The sequence below is a fragment of the Capsella rubella genome, unplaced genomic scaffold, assembly GCF_000375325.1.
Source record: "Capsella rubella cultivar Monte Gargano unplaced genomic scaffold, Caprub1_0 scaffold_1, whole genome shotgun sequence".
NCBI lineage: Eukaryota > Viridiplantae > Streptophyta > Magnoliopsida > Brassicales > Brassicaceae > Capsella > Capsella rubella.
In genome coordinates, this window is record NW_006238923.1 from 6,309,987 (window position 1) to 6,323,404 (window position 13,418).

At 37.5% G+C, this 13,418-nt stretch overlaps 5 protein-coding genes across 9 annotated transcripts; 2 read left to right on the plus strand and 3 right to left on the minus strand.

The window, feature by feature from the left end:
* The first annotated feature begins 1,862 nt into the window (after positions 1-1,862).
* On the plus strand, positions 1,863-3,324 carry LOC17899082 (nudix hydrolase 4). Its single transcript, XM_006304150.2, has 2 exons — positions 1,863-2,257; positions 2,645-3,324. Exons 1-2 carry the CDS (start codon positions 2,067-2,069, stop codon positions 3,066-3,068), a joined length of 615 nt encoding a protein of 204 aa, XP_006304212.1. The 5' UTR covers positions 1,863-2,066; the 3' UTR covers positions 3,069-3,324.
* A 121-nt stretch (positions 3,325-3,445) lies between these two features.
* Positions 3,446-6,034, minus strand: LOC17900073 (probable endo-1,3(4)-beta-glucanase ARB_01444). The gene is made up of 3 exons (XM_006303104.2): positions 6,014-6,034; positions 4,229-5,836; positions 3,446-3,940 (listed from the first exon to the last, which is right to left on the minus strand). The coding sequence occupies exons 1-3, from the start codon at positions 6,032-6,034 to the stop codon at positions 3,557-3,559; spliced, it is 2,013 nt and encodes a 670-aa protein (XP_006303166.2). The 3' UTR covers positions 3,446-3,556.
* Positions 6,035-6,229: 195 nt separating this feature from the next.
* LOC17898356 (mitochondrial import inner membrane translocase subunit TIM22-4) lies at positions 6,230-7,890 on the plus strand. The gene is made up of 4 exons (XM_006305655.2): positions 6,230-6,494; positions 6,930-7,120; positions 7,207-7,279; positions 7,522-7,890. The coding sequence occupies exons 1-4, from the start codon at positions 6,326-6,328 to the stop codon at positions 7,605-7,607; spliced, it is 519 nt and encodes a 172-aa protein (XP_006305717.1). The 5' UTR covers positions 6,230-6,325; the 3' UTR covers positions 7,608-7,890.
* Positions 7,891-7,976: 86 nt separating this feature from the next.
* LOC17898574 (protein REVEILLE 7) lies at positions 7,977-10,317 on the minus strand. The gene is made up of 6 exons (XM_006305191.2): positions 9,883-10,317; positions 9,736-9,790; positions 9,503-9,613; positions 9,292-9,403; positions 9,113-9,174; positions 7,977-9,022 (listed from the first exon to the last, which is right to left on the minus strand). The coding sequence occupies exons 2-6, from the start codon at positions 9,745-9,747 to the stop codon at positions 8,270-8,272; spliced, it is 1,050 nt and encodes a 349-aa protein (XP_006305253.2). The 5' UTR covers positions 9,748-9,790; positions 9,883-10,317; the 3' UTR covers positions 7,977-8,269.
* A 641-nt stretch (positions 10,318-10,958) lies between these two features.
* Positions 10,959-13,347, minus strand: LOC17898054 (N-alpha-acetyltransferase 40). Of its 5 annotated transcripts, XM_023789959.1 has the most exons (10): positions 13,228-13,347; positions 13,049-13,151; positions 12,626-12,705; positions 12,417-12,528; positions 12,220-12,329; positions 12,022-12,098; positions 11,807-11,849; positions 11,660-11,725; positions 11,467-11,530; positions 10,959-11,377 (listed from the first exon to the last, which is right to left on the minus strand). In XM_023789959.1, exons 1-9 carry the CDS (start codon positions 13,330-13,332, stop codon positions 11,501-11,503), a joined length of 726 nt encoding a protein of 241 aa, XP_023645727.1. In that variant the 5' UTR covers positions 13,333-13,347; the 3' UTR covers positions 10,959-11,377; positions 11,467-11,500. The 5 variants fall into 5 exon arrangements, with proteins under 5 accessions (XP_023645727.1, XP_023645726.1, XP_006303271.1 ...); XM_023789958.1 differs by having other exon boundaries at positions 10,959-11,367; positions 11,467-11,527; positions 12,220-12,528; XM_006303209.2 differs by having other exon boundaries at positions 11,467-11,527; positions 12,220-12,528.
* Between the last annotated feature and the right edge of the window lie 71 nt (positions 13,348-13,418).

Sequence of the window (13,418 nt, forward strand, 5' to 3'; positions counted from 1 at the left end):
TTTTACGATTGTATTATTTCCATAACTAATTAGAAGATTTCCAAATATTTCTCTAACTAATTTAATATAATCTATTAAAATAATTATTATTCTTCTTTCACTTTTATTTGATCTTATTTTTAATTTATGATATTATACTATATAATATAAATATTTAATAATAATTTAACTTTTTTTTTGCATATACTGCAATTTGAATTTTTTGAAACGGACATATAATACTCAACTACTCTCGGTTAAATATTTTGGACAATAATTTAAAATCATTATAAGTATGACCAATATTAAAACCATTGTTACATGAGCATATTTAAAAATTTTAAAAGTTTCAAATATTATGATTAAGAGGTTCAAATATATATAAACTTTAGAATTTATCATATGGAATTTTTTTTAAGACATAAATGTAATTTTGGAGACATAATTTTAGTTGATAAAATATATTATATATCAAACTATTTAAAATTTATATTTTTCACGGGTAGTTTGTTAAATCACAATTATAATGATAAAGCGAGTTATGAATAATGTTTTTTACAAAATGGATTCTGTTACGGGTTGGTCCTTCAAAAAAATTATTGTAAATATGTAATTTTACATATATTCCTACTTCTACTACAAAATGGTCAAAATGAATATTTTATCGACAAATATTATTTCGTGCTGTTAAATTTTCACCGTGTTTTTAGTTGTATCAAAACTCAATATATAATTATTTACTCACTTTTTCCTTTATTATTTTATTTAAACTTATTATACAAATATATGATTCACCGTAATCGACTGGATTGCAATAAAATTAAAATGTAACATATTCTAATATGTTAAAGGTTATATATATATGTAAATATTTCCTCCGCGCTGTAACGCGGATCCGAACCTAGTTAACTCATTATAAAAAAAGACTAAAAACTAAAGAAAAAAAAAAAAAAAAAGATATTAATAAGATGGATACAACTTGTGGGTATACAGGGCCATGGCCCATTTAGAAGATTTTTGGCTGTATCAAAGTTTGGGCTTCTAGAAGACAGACACTGAAGAAACAACAAAATGTGTGAGTCATATATTTAACTTTATTAATAGGGATATTTATATTAGAGAGATAATGATAGTATAAAAAATAAATGAAAAATCATTATGAAAAGAAAAGAAACAAACATGGCCTAGCTAATACCGTGTTGGCGTCAGGGACGAGTTTGTGGATGAGCACACTCTCTCAGTACTTGTATACTTCTGATAAAAACGAGGTTGAGGTAGGTAGGGTACTCCCCACTTGCTTCTTCACGCTCCTGTTTTTATTCGCGTGTCTTCACAACAACACCCTTCCGTGTCTGTGCCGAGGTTTTTTCTTTTGTTCTTAGCGAGGGGATGTCTAAGTTTGATTTTTCTTTGACGAAAATAAAAACTAAAAAACAATTCTAGAAGAAACCTCAACGATATACTCGTGTAGGAAACTAAAATTATAAATCATTTTTATGGTGTCGTGATTACCAGATAAATTTTGTTTCATATTTTTAGTACAATTATACTGAATTCAAGTTTCTGTTGAAATACAGTGAAGATCAGGGACTAAAACAGATCTCTCTACAAAGAAAAAACAGAAAGGAAACAAACAGACAGTAAATGTGAGATTTAGTTAAACCGAACAAAACCGAGAACACAACACAAATAACCGGGGAAACAATTGAGTCAATAGCCGGAGAAATATATATAATTTCGAAGAAATGGAGCAAGTTGAATAATTTTTTTATAATTAAAAATAGTTAGAAGTTAAAACGAAAAGGTACCTGAAGCGCGTGGGGAGTTCCGTATAAAGGATTATAGATTAGATTGTTGTCCTAAAAAAAACAAATAACGCTCTCGTAACAAATTCGCATCTCTCTCTCTCTCTCTTTCTTTTTGTTGCTTATTATCCGTTTCAATCACCTCTCCCTCTTCCTTAAAAAAATCGATTCTCCCGAATTCGAGAGCAGAGCCTCTTTTTTTTTCATTCGAAACTCTCTGTTTTGTTCTGAATTCGTGGTTGGTTAAGAGGAATTCATAAAAACAACAACAACAACAAAAAAATGACAGGCTTCTCTGTGTCTCTTTTCGTCTCCAACTTGTCAAACGTGGCCTCGTATTTGTCTCCGATCTTCGAGAGCATCCCTTCCACCAAGGTTGTTCCCGCGCAGATCGAGAAGGTTGTCTCTCTGGTTTCTCGTACCGGTAGAGATTTGCAGCGTTACGATAACTCTGGCTACCGTCAAGTCGTCGGGTACGTCTTTTTAACTCTTCTTCGTTTTTTTTTTTCTCTTCGAAACCCCAAAATTTTATCCCCAATTTGAGAAAAAAAAAAAATAGAGACCGTGGTTCTGATGTTCTGTATGATTTAGAATCATAGCTATTTCGGCATTGTTCGGTTTGTTTAAGAAATATTCATATGTTCGGTGAAAAAAAAGTAGCAATTTATAACTCGTGCACCATTAGAAGATCGTTAAACCGTTAATTAATCCCGCGGCAATTTGGAATTTCTAGTATATTTTTTTTTAAAACCGCGGGTGGTTTGGTGAAATTGTCAAAATTTGAGGACTATTTTTTTTTTTTTTAATCATATTGATTGTTTCTTCTGGAATCTCATTTTAAATTGGTCAAATTTGTGCAGATGTGTACCGTACAGATTCAAGAAACAAGAAGTCAATGGAATTGAATCCCAAGAGATCGAAGTTCTTCTTGTCAGTGCTCAAAAGAGCAAAGGAATGTTATTCCCTAAAGGGGGTTGGGAGACTGATGAATCGATGGAGGAAGCAGCTCTGAGAGAGACGATCGAGGAAGCGGGTGTAACAGGAGAGCTTGGTGAAAAGCTTGGGAGATGGCAATACAAAAGCAAAAGACATAGCATCATTCACGATGGTTACATGTTTGCTCTGCTTGTTTCTCAAGAGTTTGAGCTATGGCCCGAGGCTGAGATCAGAGAGCGCAGGTGGGTAAGTTTGGATGAAGCAAGAGAAGTTTGTCAGAACTGGTGGATGAGAGAAGCTCTTGAAGCATTCATTAACCTGAAATGTCTCACCAACGATGGAAATTAGTAGTACTCGGAAGAAGAATACGATGTTTAGAGTTGGTGGAACAGAGCATTTGACTTTGAAACCCTCTACACCGAGCTGAAGCTTCCCGAGGGATTCATTTGGTCACAGGCATCTCTCTGTCTCTTGAGAGGTGTGGAAAAGTTTTGATTGTTAGATAAAAGTCAACTCTTGTCTTCTAATTTTATTCATTCTTTTGTACTATTTGATGATTATTCATTCTTTCATTGTGAATAAAATACTAGACAGGTTCCTTTTACTAACTCAATTATTTATTCATTATGCTCAATCACTTATACCCAATGCTAATGACCATTGGAAAACATATAAACAGAAGTTTAAATGAGTAGGCACTGAAACCGTTTAAGTATCTCAATATGTGATGAGATTAACCAAGTTTTGTTAAACAAAGCAACATCAGTTAAAACAACCAGAAAGTGAACAACAACAATGAACAAACGAGCAATATTTTCCATACCACCGCCAAGACTTCAGTCTCTACTGTGAACCCACCACAAAAGATTACTCAGAGAGTTTCCATCATCAAACTTATGTAAACTCTGTATCTTCTTAAGAGCGCCGTCCTTGTTGTAAAGACTTTCCAAAGCATACACGAATCCGTTCCAGCCTTCACCAACGCCGTTTCTATGCAACGCAGGCAAAGTCCAGTTCACGAGCTGCTTCACGAATTTTAAATCGGAGAAGAGGATTTCCGACACCGGAAGTATAGGTAATAATTGTATACCAAGCCTACACTCTTTCCACTCCTTAGGCCCGAACCATAAACTAGAATCTCTCTTTGTAGACCATAAAACACCAACCACACGATTCTCCGCCGTGAAATCTTTAGGGTACAGAGCGTCACCTTCCTTCACCTGTCCAAAAAAGAAAACACACTGATCAATTAGCCGAAAAAAGAAAACACTGTTGTAGTCAGAATCCGTTTAATATGATTTTATCTTTGAATTTTGAATAACAATGTTATAGAAATAGCATAAGGAAAATTATATTTTGGTTTGGCCTTCTTATTTAGTTTGGTTTTTAAGAGGGAAATATTTATCAGTTATAACCGCTACCAAACGATCCCGCAACCGTAAGAAAGAATAGTTAAACCAAGTTTCTTGAGGTTTGGTTCTGTTCAAATGAATAAGAACATCGTTTACCTGCCACCACATTTTCGCAGCGTGTATCTCAAGCGTCATGATCGTGGAAGCCGTCTCCACCAGATGTGCGTCGCCGTAAGCTAAACCTATCAAAGCGGCAGAGTAATAAGCGTTAACGGCCTCGCTAGTGCTCTCTTGGTTCCGGCCGTCCCAGAACTCAGTTAACCCGCCAGCCCAAGAGTGTAGCTTGTAAAGATCAAAGTTTCTCAAACGCGGATAACTAGAAGTTGAATGATCACCATTTTTCCCCAATGTCATGAAATCCGCCATTAGAGAATACACTTTAGCTCTGTATCTCTTTCCCCACAAAGGATCTGTCTTAGCGAGCACGGCAATAGCGTAGAGAAAGTAACCTAGGTGGTAATGGTGGTCGTTATATATACCGAATCCAAAATCTGCATGCGAATCTTCTGATCCTTGTTTAGTGACTAAACCTCCCCATTTGGGATCATACAAAAACCCGTTTGGTTTGAAACTCCCGTCTAACCAAGGCTCTATCATGTTCTTCAGATAAGTTATGACCTTTGGAATCAAATCGAGATAGCAAACTTCTTCGGCTATTAAAACCAACCTCGCTGCTCTGGCGATTAGCTTCCCGTAGAAATACGACGAACTCGTGACCTTAGCTGAAGAATTCAAACCGTTAACGTCTTTGACGAGAGCCGAGATGATCTCGTTGTACGCATCTTTGTTGACCCCTCTGATGGAGTGCCAAGTCACTGAAACAGGTTCCGGTTTAAGTACCCATGAGTCTCCGACAACGCCTACCAAATCGCCGTCGATGCTTTTGTACCGGAACTTGTCTAAAACGGTGATTGAACGATCGTCTTTTGCCAAAAGTTGGAGATGGAGAGGATGAGCAAGCATCAGCAGATCTCCAGAGCCTCTCTTCTGCCACTTATACTCCAAAGCAAACGGCTTTATGAAATCAGCCTCACCAGAAACTGGGTAACAGCAACTGAACCGGTCGAGAGTCGTTTCAAAATCTCTATTCGAACCCGGTAACACGGCGATTCGGAGTATACCCGTAAACTCACCACGGCATTTGATCGAGGAGTCGCCGTGTTTGGTTAGATTAATTGGCGAGGAGGCGTAAATCAACCATTTCTGGTTGTTGGTGAGATTCGCTGAGAATCTAGTAGAGGAGCTATTCCCGGAAAATGACCTAACCCCATGGCTCGTTGAGATATTGATCAAGTTATCGGAGACAGAGCAGGTAACAAACGGGCTTCCTCTGACGAGGAAGAAGCTGAGATTAGAGGAAGGGAAATCCAGAGTGACCCCGAGGTCACTGAACGAAGAGATCAGATGCGACTTTCGAGAATGGGGATTGGGTTTGTCTGACCCGGAGATGATGAGGTCGGCTTTGAAAACCTCGTAGATGTAATCAGAAATTTGAAACAGAGATGGGTATGAAATGGAGAGAGAGGAATCAACGGATTTGATGAGGTAAGGGTGGATATACTCAGCCTGGTCACCGTTTTTTAGTGTGAAGTTTTGAAAGAAGGAGTTTGTGGGAAGAGGGTGAGAGAGGAGGTCCTTGCTGAAGAAACGAGCTGGCTCCGGTAAAACAGAGGATTTGGTTTCCGGGAAGAGAAAAGACCGCCGCTATCTGGTCTAGAGGAAGAAGCCATGTCTGTAGTAGTCGTAGGAGCCTAAGTTTACTCTAATCGTCGTCTCCTTCTTTGTTGCTTTAAATAGAGATTTAGAAGATGTCCAGTGAGGAATCTGTATCGACTTCGGTTGGAACTTTGAAGTAGCGCAACAGTCTTTTTAGGAAGAAACACGGTCCTTTGGTTTCCGCATTCAAAAAATGCGACGTGGCACAACTACCAATACGTTACTTTTTTTTTTTTTTGGAACTCCAATGAAGGCTAAAAGTAAAAGTAGTTTGTATATAGGCCCAACATGTAGACTAATGGGCCTGGAAAGTTAAATTTTTTTGGTGGCTTAAACCCTAGGATCTCGGAGGGATAAACCCTGATTTGTTTATCTCTCAGGCGCGCGAACGCACGGTTGATCTGATTCGTACAATCCCTTCTTTTAAGCGTTTGATGACATTTCCTCTTGTCGGAATCTACTCTCTATACCTTTGAAATGGCGGATTCTAGTGCTGCTGAACCAACCGGTCCTACTCCGAGCACCGTGGGCTCTGATGAGAACGCTACCCAGATTCAGCCGATCCGGATGCCAACCATCGAGGAGATCCGAGCTCAAGAGGTTTGGAACAACTGCGCCGTTCGCGCTGTAACTAGTGGAGTCATGGGTCAGTTCAAAATCTCCTCTCTTTCTCGGATCTTTATTGCTCCATTACTTGATTTATCGAAAAAATTTAATACTTCACTTCATAGGTCAATGAAAATACTAAAAAGTCTTACTGGGTCCTTTGAGTTATTTGAGGATAGTGAAATTAGTTGTACATTCTTTAAATTTGGGGAAAGTGTTTAGCTTGTTAATAGTTGATATGATTCTGAGCTGGTTAATGAGACTCACTTTCTGATTTTGCTAGATGAATTGATGGTGTGAAATCTCAAATCGTATCAGTTGTTATTCTATAAATGTAGCAAAGGAAACTATTCTGTTACTACTCATATAGATGCCCTCCGATACCAGAATTTTATTCTAAAGTTGATGATGAATGAAAATTAGGCATGTGAGGATATTCAATTGACTTTTACATTCTCTGTGAATTGTGGTGTAGGAGGAGGTCTCGGGTTGATGATGGGTTTGTTCTTGGGGGCATTGGATAATCCTATAACGAATGATACGATGACGGCAAGGCAGCAGTTTGTGTTTACAGCAAAACAAATGGGGCAAAGGAGTTGGAATTCCTGTAAGACATTTGCGGTTATGGGTTTGGTTTTCTCAGCAGCTGAATGCATCGTTGAGAAGGTAATACATTGTTGAAGGATATTTCACTACTAACTCTTGCTCATAACTTCAAAACCTTGATTGTTCCTTTTACCTCTCTGAAAAAGGCGAGGGCAAAGCATGACACGACAAACACCGCTATAGCTGGATGTGTGACTGGTGGTTCGATGTCCGCTAGAGGTAAATCTTTTCCTATCTTTGGATGCACATTTATGTTAACAATCTCAACACCGACTTTATCTATTCGCAATGGCATGATTCCAAACTCAAGTCTCCTAGTTATATTTGTTTTCTTACATAATGAGTTCTTCGTTTGATTTTTCTTATGTGTTCTTTTCGGCTGAAGTGATATAAACCTCTTTGCAATGTGCTTACATGATACATTGTATATATGGGGTTTTAATAGATTAATTTTGTTTCAGGTGGGCCAAAAGCTGCGTGTATAGGTTGCGCTGGTTTTGCAACCTTCTCTGTACTCATAGAGAAGTTCTTTGATAGGCATACATAACTCTGTGAGACATCTAACATACGCCATTGCTGAGATTTTTTTGCTGCTTAGTGATACAGTTCATCACTTGAGCACTGGGAAAGAGAAACTAGACTTACACTTTTAAACATAGAATAAGCGAGGCTTGTGTTTATTGAATATTCTTCAACTATTGTTGTTATTTATCATAGATTTCATTAGACTTGAGGGCTCTCCAGTATTTAAGTAAGTGTTCACAGAATTTGAGGGGCTTCTATATGCACAAAGTTACAATCTCTAGAGTTTGAAGTTACGTCCTTTTTAATTGTACCTCCAAAATGCTCATATATTAATCTGCATAACGTTTACTTTTTAAAGAATCATAGTTTTCTAACAGAGGTCGGACAGATATTCATAAAGGAGACCTTAGATTGAAACAGAGTTACAAATAGATAGGTGGTCAAACAAATACACTGTAAACTGATTTGTATATGAAGAAAAAAGTAACTGTCTTCTTGATGTGAGACAGCAGAAGAAACTTCATTACAAGAATTACATGTGGTTGAAAAGTAAATTCACTTACCAATTCGAATTTAGATTTGGTTCCTGGAGTGTTATAATCCAAGTCACCCAGCAATGGCGAAACAATATCTCGCGGATCATCATAAATCGATTCTAAACTGTACAAGAAGGGTGTACTTGCGCTAGGAGCATATACGTGCTCTTCTTTGGCTTTTCTGTTCTTCTGCAGTTACCAGTGACAAAGATGATGTAACTTCTCTTTCGGATAGGCATCTCTTGAATGGCCTGAACCCGCTTGCAGGATTACAGGATCCTTGTTTTTCTAAGAAGCTTAGCCGTTTCTCTGCATTCTTCTCCAAGTTCTCAGACATTTCTGTAACCGAGCCAAAGGCATTAGAACCAGTACAAGACGCTTCCCAAATTCCAAGAGATAAGTCAGTATCAACGTGCCTCGAACCAATGTGCAATGTCGAATTCTTGATCCCAGAGCAGTGATTCTCTTGCCCTGTCATTGATTTACGATCATCATCATCTGTGTAAGAGGGTGGTTTGTGAGATTTTTCCGGAACAAGAACAATCTTGCCGAAAAGCACAATGCTTGACATGGGTGTAGCATCCTCTTTGAGGGATTGCTTGGAAGTTGCGTAGTCATTCGTTTTAGTAATGGAAGTTCCACCAATGGATTGAAAGTCACTTGTGCAAGAGTTAGGCGACGAGCATCTGTTGTTTTGATCCTCAGAAGCAAATGATGATAGCACTGAAGTTGGAGACTTTGTTCCTTTCTCCATAGCTGACATGTTTGATGGAGGAGACTGAGAAAATGGAATAGGCGATTTCCGAGGATAAGGATGAGCCGGTTTTCTCTTTGGACGAGGAGGCGGGATCACAATTGCTTTATTCGATCTTTCACTTCTGTTATCAGCTTCCTGAGCCATCTGCAATGACTCAGACCAACAACTGTCAGATAACAATAAAAACTAATCATATGAGAACTGGTGATTTAGCACATTCAAAATAGACAAGACCTTGGAGAAAAACTTTTGAGCATGGCTTCGTATCTGTACAGCTGTTTTCGTACCTATGTGTTCTGCAGCAAAATCAAGACTAAGGTTGTTCAGAAATACATCTAGCAGCTATAATCTAGCACATAAGCTGTGTTGTTTGTTTAAAAGCAAAATGAAGCTTCAATTCATGAATAAACTACCTTCAATTTGACGCCAACCACGACCATAAAGCTTAATGGCTTCAAGAAACCTCTCATGCTCTTCCTCAGTCCACTTCTCTCTCTGCTTAGTTACTGTGTACGGTTTCCTAACCTTGAAGAACAACAATAGACAGAGAGGTCAGACGAAATGTGTAAAATAAAAACCCTGAAACTTGTCTTCTCAATTCTTTGAAAAAAACATATACAGTACCTTGACAACGTTTTCAAGCCAATGACTGGTGGTTTCAGGATTAGTTCCTTCATTGGAATTGCAAATTCCATTTTCAACATTGCTGCTTAGCTCCTCACTTCGAACATCAGCCTACTTGTTCGAAATTTAAAAGTTTGTTTATTCTTGAAATTCTCCAAAGAAGAATCTTTCATTCATATAAAATCTACTTCAAATTCGATAAGCTACATTAAGAAAGGTCGTAGTTAATTTACCTCAGCGGCCATTAAGGTAAATATTATGATAAGCTGCTAATATCACAATTCCAGCCTGAAACTCGAAAAACCCATAAGGCTAATTCAGATTTGTTCCATAAACAATCAGAACGAAGAGACGACAATAGGGGGGAAATGAAAGTAAACCTCTCTGCCACGCCGAACAGTGTATAGATAAGATGAGATAATCTTCTGATCCTTCTTTTTCCCTTTTCTCGAGAAATCAAATTCCCGCAAACAGCAAGATTTTTTCCCGAGAAGAAAAAAAACAAAATGAATAGTGAGAAGAGGAGACGAGTGAAGAGAAGGAGAAGGTACTAGAAAGAGCAGTTTTGTTAAATAGCCGATAAGTGCCACGTTGGATTATTATTATTTTAATGTGATGGAAATTTCGAGAAGGTACAACTGATATGTTGTGGCTCAGAACGAACCTAACCTATCACTCACTCTCCCTCCATTGGCCGTGAAAACAACGCGCTTCGTCCACAAGACAAGAATCTCATCATCTTGTTGTTTTGTTTTGTTTCTCTTCTCAATCGAAAAAAGAACGGATAAAGTGTGGTGCTGGTGGAGACGAAGAGAGAGATATTGATACGAGAGAGGTTTTTGTGATAATTGTGAAGATATTTTTTTTGTTTGTTTTCGTTTTCGATCCGTCTCTGACTTCTTTTACCCACTTGCTTCCGTGATATTACCCTTTGCCCCCCATCAACTAGTTTCGTTGTTCATTTTATAGCCTTGCACTTCTTCTTTTTTTAAATTTGTAGAAGGAATGAGATTAAACACTTCTTAATTTCTTATTAATCATTTACTGATCTAGTAAAAGCATATTCATGTAACTAAATTCTTTTTTTTTTCCTTATTTACACCTCCTAATTTTCGAGCAAAAGGAATACAACAAAATATCCCGAGCAATTGATTGATTGATTGAATATATTATCTCTTTAGTTTTTAAATATTAAAAGTTCAGACCAAAAAATTATTAGAATATTTAATGAATGGGATAATTGGCAAATCAGTCATATCACATGGTGTTGATGTGACAACGGTATCAACTTAAAATCACAGGCACTATCATAGCCACAATTTTGATACGCACCAGATCAGACCCCATTCCCCTCAAAGATTTCGCCCCCCCCCCCCCCTCTATTTACACATTTATGATCTCCTTCCTTCTTTCTTACGCAATTTCATTATTTTATCTTACACTTGTCTACAAGATGTTAAAGGTTCAAAACACTCATGTCTCAACTCTTGTGGCAACTTTTACAAGGCAAAGATATCAAACGTGATCTTTCTGATTCATAAACATCATCGGAAAAACCCAATTCAAGATGTGTTCTTCTACTAAGTCCAAGTCCTAATATATAACTCTGTACAATCTCTCCTAAAGGCCTTAAGGTTAATAAACCCTTTAAGTGTACACACAGCTTACCATATATTATTTCAGTTGTTGGGTGGCAAACTACTGATTTGTTGTTGCTGAGGACTCAGGTTTTCAATTAAATGGTCATTTTAGCATTCCAAAGGACTTCAATGGTCTTGTTCAGTTGCTAGGCATTACTGGAGTTCTGTATCTCTATTTCTGCCATCGAAGGAACCAAGTCTTCATCGAACCTGTCTGTTTTATAACTGCAACCTCCTATGTAGTCAGATTCAAGCAAAAAGTTTTCAGAAAACCAAAGGATAAGCACTTCTTGATATCTCCACTAGACCAAAGTGAAAACTTACCGTGAATCTATATGTGCTACTCCATGCTTGACACTCAGTCATTGGTAGGTTCTTCATCATTCTTCTTGAAAAATATGCAAAACATGGCAGTTTCAATACAATACCAAGATAAAAAGCAAAGGAAATACTACACTACTATTTTCGATCACCAATTTTGTCATATAATGCGAGTGATGCAGCGAAAGGACCAAACCTCCAATACAGATTTAGCTTCAGAATCAAATGTTTTGCATAGTATCTCATACTTCACAGAGAGAGTCTGCAAAAAAAATGTTGTAGATGTTCTTATAATGAATGCCTTATTCAAAGATAATAAAAAATAAGACTACTGATTTTGTACCGGAAGATTAGCTTCTGATGGTGAAATGCTTGATATTCTGTATCTGTAACAAAAACAAATGAGATATCAGATGTTTGGAAGAGATAAGCAAAGACTTGAAGGATAAAATTACTGAATATAGCAAGAAATTAAAATGTTAGGAACCCATCAACACTTCCACGGAATCTCATCTGTTACATGGAATAAAATTCATCTGCCAAAAGGTTTCATCTTACCCTAGCTTGCTCATGTAGAAACTCATTGCCAATGCATTAGATGTTAGAACAGTTAGCACGATAGCACTCATCCGATTCTGAGAAGAAAATTAAAAACATCACCATATAATCATCAAGCTATGAATCTGAAAACAGAAGCTTGAACCATAAATATCCAAAAATGAGGAATATGAGAGTGAGACTAATTCTGCAATCTACCTTAGAAGCAATGCGCTCAATCAACTGCATTAAATAATCTCCTAGTCCTTTTCCTTGAACCCGGGATTCTAGCTGTATCTCATACACATAAAGAACAGGTACCTCTTCCTCTACAGTAAACCGGTAATGCACAAATCCAGCTATCTGATTACACCTTTCCATACAAGTTCTTCGAGCAGATGTTTCATAGGACTTACTATAACGCAGCTCAAGCACAAATATATAATGTGCGTCTACAGACGACATCTCCTTACGCTTCACCTTTGCTTGTATTCGCCAATCAGAGCCATAGAACCCTTCCATGTTCGTCTGTGAAATCAGAAACATCATGCACAACAATAATTCAGACGAATTCCTAAAGAATATATGTTCAAAAAAGTTAGTACTGCTTCATTCTCCTATTTACCTTCAAGAGCTTTTGAATGTACTGCTTCACAGATGAGGAAAGTCTATCTCCACGGCAAGATTCCAGGTACACAGATAAATCTACAAGACGTAAGAACCACACAAACACAGAGTTAGCTCAGTGCCAAGACTCTTTCTGTAAATTTAAACCAAACCAAGTAGTTCCTGAAAAAAACTTATCAGCAAAAATGGTCATAACTAAGTAATCAGAGTTGATCATAGATTACCAAAGTATGCATGAGCAAGGATTCACAGATATATCTGAAAATCCATGTAATCTATGTTAAAGAGCACGACTTCAAACTTACAATGCATCTACTTCATATTATTTTTTATCATCAGCAATTGCAATACGTGTTTATGCATTAATTCAAACCCTATACGTGAATAAGAAGGAAATCAAATAGGGCAGAAGCAAAATTACCATTGCTTTGGTAACGACGGAAAGAATCAAATGGAGAAAGAGGATCGACAATGGAAGAAGCTTTTTTGATAAGGTCATGAATCGTTTTTTTCTTCTCCAGAATCTGTATAGCAAGTTTCGAAACATGTAAAATTCCGAATGCTATGGAAACGTACAAGTTACTTCCGAGATGTTTTTACCTTTCGCCGTTTCTTCAAATCCATTGCTCGCCCTCTCACCGGTGATCTCTCCTCTCTCTCGTTCCTTCTCCCCGTCTGAAATGATTCTGGAGGAGCCGGATCCATTAAACGGGTTTCGACTTTCGACCCGACTCAGATCCGACAATAATATATGACATAAGCCCAAAAGTCCAGAAGTTTATTCGTTCAAA

What these genes read in the sequence shown, in the direction of transcription:
- LOC17899082 (XM_006304150.2), top strand. Translation starts at nt 2,067, where the DNA reads ATGACAGGCTTCTCTGTGTCTCTTTTCGTCTCCAACTTGTCAAACGTG. An exon ending in GGCTACCGTCAAGTCGTCGG is followed by an intron (nt 2,258 to 2,644) that starts GTACGTCTTTTT and finishes AAATTTGTGCAG; the next exon opens with ATGTGTACCGTACAGATTCA.
- LOC17900073 (XM_006303104.2), bottom strand. Translation starts at nt 6,034, where the DNA reads ATGCGGAAACCAAAGGACCGT. An exon ending in TGCGGAAACCAAAGGACCGT is followed by an intron (nt 5,837 to 6,013) that starts GTTTCTTCCTAA and finishes TAGACCAGATAG; the next exon opens with CGGCGGTCTTTTCTCTTCCC. An exon ending in CTGCGAAAATGTGGTGGCAG is followed by an intron (nt 3,941 to 4,228) that starts GTAAACGATGTT and finishes TTTTTTGGACAG; the next exon opens with GTGAAGGAAGGTGACGCTCT.
- LOC17898356 (XM_006305655.2), top strand. Translation starts at nt 6,326, where the DNA reads ATGGCGGATTCTAGTGCTGCTGAACCAACCGGTCCTACTCCGAGCACC. An exon ending in TGTAACTAGTGGAGTCATGG is followed by an intron (nt 6,495 to 6,929) that starts GTCAGTTCAAAA and finishes ATTGTGGTGTAG; the next exon opens with GAGGAGGTCTCGGGTTGATG. An exon ending in TGGTTCGATGTCCGCTAGAG is followed by an intron (nt 7,280 to 7,521) that starts GTAAATCTTTTC and finishes ATTTTGTTTCAG; the next exon opens with GTGGGCCAAAAGCTGCGTGT.
- LOC17898574 (XM_006305191.2), bottom strand. An exon ending in GGCTTGAAAACGTTGTCAAG is followed by an intron (nt 9,404 to 9,502) that starts GTACTGTATATG and finishes TTGTTCTTCAAG; the next exon opens with GTTAGGAAACCGTACACAGT. An exon ending in TGGTTGGCGTCAAATTGAAG is followed by an intron (nt 9,175 to 9,291) that starts GTAGTTTATTCA and finishes ATTTTGCTGCAG; the next exon opens with AACACATAGGTACGAAAACA.
- LOC17898054 (XM_023789957.1), bottom strand. Translation starts at nt 13,332, where the DNA reads ATGGATCCGGCTCCTCCAGAATCATTTCAGACGGGGAGAAGGAACGAG. An exon ending in ATTTGAAGAAACGGCGAAAG is followed by an intron (nt 13,152 to 13,227) that starts GTAAAAACATCT and finishes CTTGCTATACAG; the next exon opens with ATTCTGGAGAAGAAAAAAAC. An exon ending in ACATTCAAAAGCTCTTGAAG is followed by an intron (nt 12,529 to 12,625) that starts GTAAATAGGAGA and finishes CTGATTTCACAG; the next exon opens with ACGAACATGGAAGGGTTCTA.